Below are 11,903 nucleotides of genomic sequence, written 5' to 3'. Positions count from 1 at the left end.
GGAGGTGGCTAAAGAAACAGAAGATCAGGGGAAATGTTATAGATCTATAATTTGCTACTAAGGACAACATTCTTCAGGATAAAAGAGAGTCCCTGGAGTCTCATTCCTGCCAAGCCAAGAAGAAGCCAAGAATTCCAGCCAGTGCTCTCTACAGAAGCACAGGAAATATTGACTTTGCCTGAAAATTATCAGCTAGATGTTCAGGGAGTTCATGGTGTTCCAGCTTCTCCTTTTTTGTCCAACTGATAAGCTTCAGCCATTTCCTTAGTTTTGCCTTGAGGAATGAAATCTTACAGACGATCTGATCCACTGAAGGAACTGAGTGGGGAAACACATTTTCCTCATACCACAGCGAGGAAGATCCACCACAGAGAAAACGTCACACCATAGACTTATGATTTGAAAGAAGTCTTTAATCTCTTATCAGGTTTCCAGCCATCTTTGTTTGAAACAATCAAATGGCATTCAGAAATGATGCGATAATTGTATGGATGCTTAAAAATATTTGATCTCATTACGTTCTTGTTGAAGAAAAAGGAGCTTTTTTCTTACACTTGGTATTTTGTTCCCTTGTATCTGGGTTGCTAAATGTCTTAATTGTGCATAGACCATAAAAGGGTTGGAGTATCCAGCTTAAGCAGACAAGTGTCAACTAAGTTAAAAGGTGGCAATAGAAACTGGTTGTTTTTTTGGTAGAAGATGCTTTTGTAGGAGAAGTTTTCATGAATTTTACATCAATCCGTGGACCATATGATAGCTGAAGGTGATTTGAATCCAAATTTGTAGAGATGGCAACACTGAAACATGAACTCATATTCTGTTGTATTGCAACTTTTATTGAGACATATGTAAAGAGCTACTAACACCTCTCCTAACCCCATTTCTGGGATGGGATGAAGAATTTTATGTTCAATATTTTAAGGATGCCAAGGTAATTTTACTTTGTTGGTTGCATTCTGTATTTAGTCTGGGTTACTGATTTGTAATAAAGGATTTGATTGGATTTGATTTGAAAAATGGGATCTGTTTAGATTGTAACTCTCCTACTCAAGTTATACACCAGACGTATATTTTGCAAGCTTATTTGTCTGCATTTAATTAAGTGAAACTTTGCCTTCTATTAATCCTTCCTAACAGAAATATAATTTATACATTTATTTCATTTATGTGCAGAAGTTTTGATAATATAGGAAATCTCATTCCTTGATACCTGAAGTTAAAGGATGGGATGTAGATGCTTTTACAGTTTTAGATCATGGTCATGTTAAAGGCATTGCTTTAAATATATTCTTTAAGTGCTCCTTGAATATAGTTTTGCTAATTTATAAAGTTTTACTGAGCATAGGAAATGGCAGAAGTTTTTCATTTGAACAAGGACTTGCTTACATTACTGTCTTTAGTATAGGACATGTAAAACATTTATTCAAGATTGAGTTATCTCATATGCTTTGTTTAAAAAGAAAAAAACAACACATTGACTTATATCCTCTGCAATCTGTTCCTGCACCTTCTGCTTTTCCACCGCCTTCTCCAGCACTTATGAACCTTGGAAAAGGCTTCTGCGCAGACATGGTCCAAGTGGAGAACTTGTTCCAATCTTTCCAATCATCTGTTGGAGGCCTCCTCTGGCTTTCCCAAATGCCCAAGGAGGCTGTATGAAGATAATAAGGAGCTATAGAATACCTCATCAAAGCAAATCGTGCCACATATTCCTCTTAGAGAATCAAGTTACTTCCATGGGGGGAAACTGTGACTCAGAGACCTTCCAGAGTCTGTTATATGGATCCAGAATGCATAAAACAACTTTTTCAGATCTTCATTTGACAGAAAATATAAAATTAGAGTGACAGCATTTTCAGGAATTAACAATCATCAGTTCATATTGAGAAAAAAGTTAACATTCATTTTTCTCACTGCTAAGTTCTATTCAAGACAGGAGAAACAGCAAACAAGTTATTTATAGTATGCTCAAGTGCAGAAGAACAATGAAGTAAATAGTGGAGAATACTTCTAGGAAGAGGGAACAGTTGAGTGTGCTGAGGGTTCAAGTTGCTTCACTCTCCCCCACATGAACACAAGCAGGTACATGTGTGCTCCGTGGCACTTACTCAACAGTGACGGGGCTCTGCCTGGTCAGTTAGCTCCTTCTGTCTCAACTGCATTTACCAAATCGCAAAACAACACCTTCTTCAAGCTGCTTTGCAAGGTTCTTCATAGGCTACTGAGTGATGGGCCCTTCTGGCATTTCCTGATTTGCCCAATTAATTGCCCCAATTAGTTGTGCCACGTGAAGTAGCAGCAACACCCTGTGCCAATGGCTGGGCATGCTTGTTCTACTAAATCTGTCTTGTGCTGCACAAGAGTGATTTCGTGGATAGAGCAGGACCAGATCTCAGAACTCTTGTTTGGAAATCTAATTGAGGAACTTTGCCACGTGGGCAGAAGGAAGGTGCAGCTACGTCTGAGGAATAGGTCTTCACGGAATGCAGCTCCAGGCATTTTAGCATTGGAGGCGGAATGGCTGTTTCCCCTTCCATTAAATCTGTCAAAAAACCCTTGCTCTAGTAATTAGCAACTAATTGATAGCTTATTTTTCTATCACTCATAGCATCTGTTCAACATCACCCGGCTTTGGGGTAGCATTGGCTTATTTGTTGTACGTGGGATGAAACAGCTCAACCAGTTGGTCAGTTTGGTGGGCATTTTGGAGGGTGACTTGTTGGAATCCACACTTATATGTTTAGTAATTTAAATAATTAAACAAGAGAATTTTCATGACCCATTTTTAACTTTATATGAAAATAGTCTTTACATATGATTGGTTGTGCCACAGAGAGTAAAGATGAAAGCGTAGAGGGGATTCTTTGGGTAGACAACTTCTGGAACCAATAATTAATGTCCATGAATTCCTGCTTCAAGTGATGCATCTCCGTAAGTCTCCTTTCATTGGTAACATAAAGGAACAAAAGGAACGCATGGAAGATGATCCATTGTCATATGGACACTGAAGTCATGTTTCTAATACCATAATAGCAGCAATTGTAAGAATGACTAAGCATATTTGAGAGTTAATCATATGTACAACAGATCCATTTAAATCAATGGAATGTCAATCATGAGTAATTAAGCTCCCTCGAGTTTAATGGATCTACTCTAAATACCACTTTTTGTGCTGAAGTCAGCTTATTTTGTGATTAGTGTCTTTCTTTTTTTAAAAAAACAATACAACTTTGCAGGGAGTGTTATTTACATATTGACATTTACTATGTGTCTTGTTTTATTAACAAGTATAATACATTTTTGCATACTATATATAACATATGAGGACTGTACAGTACAAATTTATATTCACAGTTTGACATGACAAAATGTCATTACTGAATTCCCATTGGATTACCAAAAATAGAAACAGTAAAGGAACATTAAAACATTCACATCTTTAGTGAGAAAGATTACCAAAATTTTCAGTATCTGCAAATGATAGGAATGCATGCTAAAAACCTTTAATTACCCAATTATTATTAGCTTATAAAATATATTACATTTTATTTTTAAAAATTCTGCATAGTTTTATACAAGAAGTAGAGTACATGTAATATTCCTGCTACATTTGCAGGCAAAGTTTGAAAATATGCTAAGCAGGAGGATTATTTTGTCTGTGTAACATTTAAAATACATAAATAGCAAGAAAGTGCTAATATTTGTAAAACATAATGGGAATTATTATAGCCCTTTAAAAATAACATGTGTAAAATACTTTCTGCAGTTCTGTTTGAAAAGATATACTTTACTAAGCTGGAAGTCAAAATACAAACACGGTTCTATCATGAAAGTGATCTCTTAATTTATGTCTGTGTTCAACAGAACTACAGCTCGTAACTGAAACCACATTTTCGAAATCTCAGCATCCCACTGAACGGCCCAACTGGAAAAGAACCATTTTTTCACAAAGCTGCTTATGACATGATTAAAAATGTCGTCCTAAAAGACGTATCCTATACAGGGCAATACTACTAGTGCACATGGGTGCTGAGAAACAGAACTGTATTAAGATTTCTTTTGTAATCTCTGGACTGGCAACCTGCTTTCCCAAAACCCTCATCTCCTTCTCATCAAAGCCGCTTGAACTTCCCATTTTATAACTATGCCTCATTGCCTTGCATCAAACTCCAGAGTTCAACTCCCGCTGCCAGCATGGATATATATTCCTGGTTTTCTTGGCATAAACAGACAAGTGGTTTGCCATTGTTCTTCCAGAATGTTTTCTTCTGTTGTCCATTCTAGCCCACAGCTCTGATGGTCTGCCATCCAGGCTCTGGCTAGGTCCAAACCTGATTAGCATTTTTAACATCAGTCAAGATCTTGAGAATCACGGTATTAAATCAGTAGTAGTATCCCTTTCTGCATTGCTACACACTTTTGCTATCTTCGGAGGGAACCACTGCTAATTGCATTTTTAAGGAACCCAGTGAAAGATGGGAGTTTTTCCCATACAATTAAGACATGGATTTTGGTCTACAGATTCCAGCATATGGGGTTTTAAGATAGTAGTTTGTATCCTTAGTTTTATAGCAGTCCAGCAAAACGTCTTGACCAATCTAATTGCAAATGATGTAGATCTCTGTTTCTTTTGCACTCTGGCACACACACAGACACATCAGTACAAAGAATCTTTAATAGCATTGCCCTCAAATTAATTAGCTAGTTACACAGGATTAAAATTAGTGTAGCATTAATTTGTATGGTATGTCAATTGTACCCTTTCCTCCTTTGCTCAGAATTAAAAAACACACCTAAAATACAGAAGTAGATGAAGATGTTAAGAGCTTTATTAGCAATTTAGAATTGGGGGACCAGACTTTTCTCCTTGCATTTTATGGCAGACACTGAAATACGTGATATGATCAAGCCATTTACTGTAGTTCAGGTGTATTGTGAGAAAAGAAGTAAAATATTCTATAGAAAGTAAGTTTATGAAAAATAAAGTGTTACAGCACTGCACACGAATGTTTCTTTAAAGATGTCGGTGATGAACCTACCCAAGGAGCTTGTAAAATGATGGCATCTATTTTATGCAAAGGCACTAGGACGCAACTTGGTACATTATATTCATTTCAGCTCTCAATATATGCTGTCAATGTACAGCAGTCACCACAGTCTAAACTTTATTTAAAAATCTTATTTTTAGATGGATTCAAAGAATCCATTTATAGTTCTGATCATCTCCCCTTTGATTTCCCAGACCCTAGTTCCTGATACCTAGAACTCATTAACTTTCTTCAGGGTTTTCCCCCCCTCACACTAGTACCAGATAATGTTAAGTGTATCAGTCTAACCATCTATTTTGTTTGGCAACACAGCAGAAAATGTAAGAGATTTTGTTCCATTTAGGGCTACCATTTCTAGATAACCACTGAGCAAGCGTACAGAGCTAGCATTTCCTATACCTTTCGCTTTCGACTAGGGATCATCCAGATTTTTACAGCGTGGATATGGTAGTCTTAATTTACAACACAATAATAGCTTGCGGTACAATTGCTCCTCGTATACGCCGATATCAGAAAAGCAACACGTGCGTCATCCAATGAACTTCAAAGAACCTATCCCAAATAAACGTGTAGAACATTGCTGCCTTGAGGTTTGACACTGAATTAGGAACAAGCTACGTATCATCTAAAGTGAGTTTGTTTCAATGTCACTAGTATTCATGTTTTTCCTTCCTTCTTCCAAATTATTTTAAAACCATGAAAAAGCCTCCTATATATTGCTGTATGCAACTTTCCATGAATTTTGAATTCAGAATAGCCATGTTATGCTGTTTTGAACACACGAAGATATGCTTTTTTTCATCTGATATTTCTCTGATACTTCAAGAATCCTAGTAGATGCATTACGGACATTGGTGACATCAAGTCTGTACTGGTTAATCATGCCATTTAGGTCTCAAAAAAATAAAATAAAAACTCCACAGTGAATTCTTTGCCTTCTTCCACTGAATTGGACAATGGTTCCTTTGTTTTAGGGCAGGCACAATTAGAAGCACATATATAGATGCCTTGCACAATTTTCAAACTTTGGGCTTTGTGATAGAAAGCATTGTGAAAACTAGAGTCATTGTAAGATTGCCAGAAAGAAGCCTTGTTCACTCTTGTTTTGAAGTATCAACCCACGATCAATTGAATTTTCTGTCAAGATCTCAGTTGCTCATTCCACTCTATGTCAGGTTCACACCACTGAAATGGAATTCTTCTGGATTAATCCATTTCTTGTGGAAATTTCATTTCAGAAATATTGGAGAGATGGGGTGGAGAGGAGGAGGATAGGCAAGCTAATTTGGAATTTGAACAGTATGTTTTTTTTTAGGTACTGAACAAGACTTAACTAAGGTGTGACAACCTTTGTACCAGAAACAATGGGCATGGTCCAGTCAAAGTGTTCTATATTACACTGGTTTAATGAAAGTTAGGTAATACAACTTGAAAAAGTAAGAGAGGGAACAGGACTATGAAAGTGCTAGAAAAGTTTATACCAGAACAACTGAAGCTAAATACAATTTATGGAACAATACAACAAGCATTTTTGAGTAAGTCAAGTTGCCCCTGAGCAATTATTTACTCGAAATGTATCTGATCTTAGTTTATAAAGTATATCCTGGCACATTCTGCGATCCCTTCCTCTCCTGCTCATTCCTATTGTTGCTGTTGGCTTCCATTTTTTAACCTTTCCTTTTTCATATATGAGAGACATAATTCCCATGACCTTAACAATAGGCTGCAAAAGAGAGAATGCTGGTGGATGGAGGGAGTCTTATTTCCTCAAATGTTCTGCTGAATATAAAATGGCATCTCTGAAGATATGGAATATTCATAGGCTTAAACAATCCAAATCTTTCCTTTTTTTTTTTTTTTTTAAGAATTATCGATACTGAGAATGTAGAGTCTGTTACAAAAATACTTTGTGAGATCTCTTCTGCTGAAGTTTTCATATAAGGCTAACAAAAATGGTGGAGGGTAACGGGATAAAAATGTACCTTTTTCATTTATGACAGTCTGGGACAGATTCTGTGCTCTCCAGAAGTGCTTCAGTTAAGCAAGCCTCTTTCTCAAGTATCTTACGAAGATGGAAGGATTTCTGATGGAATTAATTTCTAACAACGAACAGGTTAATCTATTTTGCTGAAATGATAGCTTTTCTCAGCTAAGGCAGGTAGAGGTGTTCTAGAGGACAGGAAATGCAGAGGAGTGGAGAAAACTCTATGCCTACCACACTTCCTCAGTGAGGTAGATTACTGAATTTATCCATGAATGCCACACCACAGGAGTACCATGTGTGTTCCATTCATACAGTTGCACAACAAAAACAGATAACCACAACACACGAAAGTGTTTGCTCAATGAATCTACTGAGACACCGTATCCAGGCAAAACAAACTGACATCTTACACAACCCCCCCCCACACAAAAAAGGCAATATTGATCAAGATGTACATCTGCATTGACACACTTTCTGCTGATAAATGCCACTCTTTAGTGGAGATTTTTTTCAATCATTCTCAGGCTGAGAATTTTATTTTCTACATCCAAAACGTGTCTTCTGGAACATGCTTCTATAACCAACCATATTCAAAAAGATCCATTCATTGCATTGCTGAGCATAAAAAGGAGACGTGCACCCTTTACAGGCACACACAGTCTCTGGCAAGGATTAGCAAACTGGATTTCCAAAACTGTATCATCAATATATACTGGCTGATTAAATGGCAAAACTAATCAGCTTGATTACAAGGTATCTTAGTCTGAAGGAAATTTAATCTATTTGTTGGCAAACAGGGTTTGCTTAGCATCCCCAGGAAAAAAAAATGTTCACATTCTTTAGGTCTGACCCATGGCAAGAGCAAAGGAGGGTCAAGCAAACATCTTTTACTGACCATAAGAAAGGTTTTGAGGCTACAAAATCCAGAGATCCAGTCCAGCTGAATCTGAATTAAAATGTTTAGGTCAAAAATAAAAAGAAAGGAAACGGGAAGGGAACGGAAGTAAGAGATTCAGACTAGCATGTGACGTTTCCTATGGAGGGCAAGATGGTCCGAACGAGAAAAGCTGCGATCACAGTCTGGGCACTGGAACGGTTTGACTCCGGTATGTTTCCGGAAGTGCCGTGTTAGTTCATCAGACCGAGCAAATTTCCATGTGCAACCTTCCCAAGTGCATTTGTAAGGCTTTTCACCTATGAATTAAAAAAAAAAAAGACAATATTTTTTTAGAAACACATGCAACATTGTTTAATGATCCATAAAGAACCTAAAAGAAAAGCCATATTCCCTTATCATCAGTAATTTCACTTAAAATGCCTATTTTTCCAACAGATGATTTGCTTCTGTGTGGAAACAGCAGTAAAATGTGTTCTTCTATATGTCAAACATGCCAGAAATCTGATCTCACATTTGCTCTCTTACCAGCTATGGGTTATTTTCATGGTCAAGTCTTGACGACTTGCTGCAATAGATTAAAAAAACCCTCTGTACCACAAAGAGCTCCAGTGAGATTCCTCAAATTCAACTCCTGGATCAGTCCCACAGATTTCAAGACAATTAATTGTGCTTAATATAAGACTTTTATAAAATAATGAGATTAACTTGATTTCTTCCCAAATTTAGTGAAACTTATGAAGAACAATGTACATAATGCTTCATGTAGAACTTCCACCTATGAAGAAAGGATTAAATGGACTCCTTTGAAGCCATTTATATTCAATGGAATTTCTGACCAAACTGTTTATAAATATATTCTGTAGTTCACTAGTCTGGTTGCTGTCAGTGATCAGGTCTCTAGTTTTATAAAGGCCTGTATCTTCCCATTCTTTTTGTTGAACAAATGTATCCTTCTGTTTAAAAAGTGTATTATCAAGAATAGGAGAAGGGGACAAAGATCAGGAGCCACAGATTGTCTTCACCTTATTCAAACACTTATCTATTTACAATATTTATAGCTTGCTCCAATCCAAACTGACTCTATGCTCATTTTAAATACCAATATGATACAGTAGGTATCCACTTTTCAACATGGAAAGGAATGGTATCACTCTAATCAATCCGTCAATTCGTATCCACTGACGTTTTTTGTATTCTTAATGTTATAAATGAATACTGTTGATTGAAAAACATAAAATCCGGTATGCCTAACACTTTCATTGTGCTTCTGTTTATACGGTTCCATTTTCATGATGTTTCTTTAATTAGTACTAATTACCATATATCTAAATCCACCTTGGCTGATCTGAATTCCAATAACTTCTTGAAATATGAAATTTCTATGTGATTGTTTATAATTATCGATTAATGAAACTGATAATTAATTAAAGTTCAAATATGAACTTGCTACTGTATAACACATATTTAACTGAAATTGTAATTGAGCTACATCTCTAGTAGGGTTTTGCATAACATTAATACACAAATTAATTACATGGTAGTCTATTTTTATGTAAGACCTTGAATAATTTGTGCTAACACATTTATTATTTATTTAATAAATTTATATTACTACTTTTATTTTATTTATTTATTTAATTTATTTGACTTGTCCCCGCCCATCTCCCCACAACTTTTACAATGAGATTAAAGTTTGGTATCCCTACTTAATTAAAAAAAAAAGAATTTTCAGTGATGTTAATGGCCGCTTCAGCTAGTGATTATAGCTGATTATTATTTGAACTTACTGTACTGGTCTAATTGACTGTAATAAAGTAATTGAATTGAATTGAATTGAATATTTGAACTTATGCCCAAATCCCAATACCAAAATTGTCTAAGTCTGAGAAATGTCACAGCAGCAAGCCAGGTTGCTTTCAATGATGCTATTATTAAGTGGGAAAAGCTGGAATGATAGAAAAAAAGAAGAAAAATGTCCATAATTCCCTTCCCAAGAAACCTTGATTTTCTTTAAAAAGGACATCAGAAACTTTTAAATACAATTTAAAATGTTAAGACTTTTAAATACAATTCAGTGTTTTTGGAAGGAATTTACTGCCAATATAGAAGGGTGTGTTAGTGAATATTCCACTGAGTCACACTTAGTAGACCAGCAAAATAAACCAACTACCAAGCCGAGAAGCAAAGCGTGCCAAGAAGAAAATAAATAACAACCCCTTGAATCTTGTACCTACTTCTAAGGGGAGTAAAGCACTGAACACAGTAAAACGTATTTCCAAAAAAGCATATATAGGATCATACTGAAAGTAAACGTATGCTACGCTTTTGAGTGCTGAAGCTACGCATCTGTAAAATCGTCTAAGCCTCAGACTTAAGACTACAATTAATTTCTGATACTGCATTGTTATACAATGAATGGCTAAATTCAACTACGATATAGCAAGATACATAAACATGCCTGGCATTTGTTTTATATCCTAGTAACACCAGAACAACCCAAATTTGGTGGCAGACTGCTACAGAATGGTAATACAAATCTCTAATGGCTTCTGAAAAAAATGAAAGTAGTATCTTAAGCTTTGGATATGCTTAACAACCCTAGAAAACTAAACAAAATAGAAAGGAGATTTTAAAAACCCCAGAAAAAGTACTGTATTTACGGGGAAAGACGACTAATTTTTCTCTGAAATAATTTTATTTTTTAAAATGGGAGAGTGCCTTAGGTCAGGGTTTTTCAAGCCGTGTTCCACAGAACCTGAGGACTTGAGACTTAAGGGAGTTGTTCTATAACGTCACTATCCTTAACAGCAGAAGTCATCTGATCATCTTTGGATCCTTCACTGGGCTTAAGTCCAAAATATACTACAATAACCTGAGTATAGGAAAGGGTGCAAAGCATCTGAAGGGACTATTCCTAAAGCAGACTGGCACAAAGAAAGTATTCTTCCCCAAAATATAATAGGGAGCTTTGTCCTCCGCGAGACCTGGCTATTTCAAAAGCTTTCCTAGGTCATTTCAGCATGCACGTTGCTTCACCAGCAGTCAGTCCCAGGAGAAGGGTCCTCTGTGCCTGCTCCTCAGAACAGCCACAATGAGCCTTCTGGAGGACCCGGCTGCTTTGATGTTTGGAGGAGATCCAACACGCTTCACCGGGTGCTCCTCACATGCTTTGCCCAGCCCGACTGTACAGTGTAACCGCATCACACAGCACATTGCAAAGTATTCTACGTTATGTCTCTGTGATAGCTTGCATGCTCAATAGCACCTAAGTCTCAAATACTCCTCTTGGCTGCAGACTTTTTTCAGGGTCTCATTAAGGTTTCTAAAAGAAAAAAAATTACATTTGCTTCATACCTGTGTGTGTTCTTCTGTGGGCCTTTAAGTGAGAGCTTTTAGTGTAAACCTTGTTGCAGCCTTCGTAATCACACCGGTGTATCCTCCGCTTCCTCTGTGTGTCTGGAGATTCTACAGGTAAGGGCCTTTTTCCAGGCTGGACTATAACCGAAGGGTGATTCCTGTATTAAGTTGAATCATATATTAAAACTACAACCTTCTGAACTAAATCTTTTTTAATGGTCTACCACAGAGTTCATTTATTCAATACCCTTTTGTCTTCTGGCAGCATAAATAACATTACATACATGTGGAAAAATTTCAAGCAAGCTTAGCAAATGTCATGGACTTCTGTGGTAATATTTTGGCTAACTTTTCTGCTAGAGATTTGGTTTCATTTATTCTGTGGAATGAACAACCCTCCCTTCCCTCCCATTTTTTTTTTCTCAGCGTGTTAGTGTTTGACTGAATTTTTAAATCACAATCTTGTTTCCCAGCAAGCGCACTTAGTCCCAATTCAGAAACCTCGGGGCTTCCACTGAACTTCCATTACTTTTGTTTACGTGTTTTCTAAATACCTTAGAAAAGGGTTTTTTTTTTTAATGAAATTGATGACTCTCTTTTCATGTTATGAACGCTA

At 36.6% G+C, this 11,903-nt stretch overlaps 1 protein-coding gene across 2 annotated transcripts in view; it reads right to left on the bottom strand.

Annotated features, from left to right (window-relative positions):
* Positions 1-6,844: 6,844 nt before the first annotated feature.
* Positions 6,845-11,903, bottom strand: part of KLF3 (KLF transcription factor 3) — a 36,700-nt gene continuing 31,641 nt past the window's right edge. For both annotated transcript variants that reach the window (XM_088131273.1, XM_088131272.1), the window contains 2 exons: positions 11,285-11,445; positions 6,845-8,226 (listed from right to left, as the gene is read on the bottom strand). In XM_088131273.1, the coding sequence (XP_087987399.1) occupies positions 8,045-8,226; positions 11,285-11,445 (343 nt within the window). In that variant the 3' untranslated portion in view covers positions 6,845-8,044. The remainder of the gene's footprint in view (positions 8,227-11,284; positions 11,446-11,903) is intronic.

The sequence above is a fragment of the Python bivittatus genome, unplaced genomic scaffold, assembly GCF_059951505.1.
Source record: "Python bivittatus isolate LINGU-HERP-01145 unplaced genomic scaffold, Pbiv_v1 ctg000970_np1212, whole genome shotgun sequence".
NCBI classification, from domain to species: Eukaryota; Metazoa; Chordata; class Lepidosauria; order Squamata; family Pythonidae; genus Python; species Python bivittatus.
This window is presented reverse-complemented; position numbering and strand designations above follow the sequence as displayed.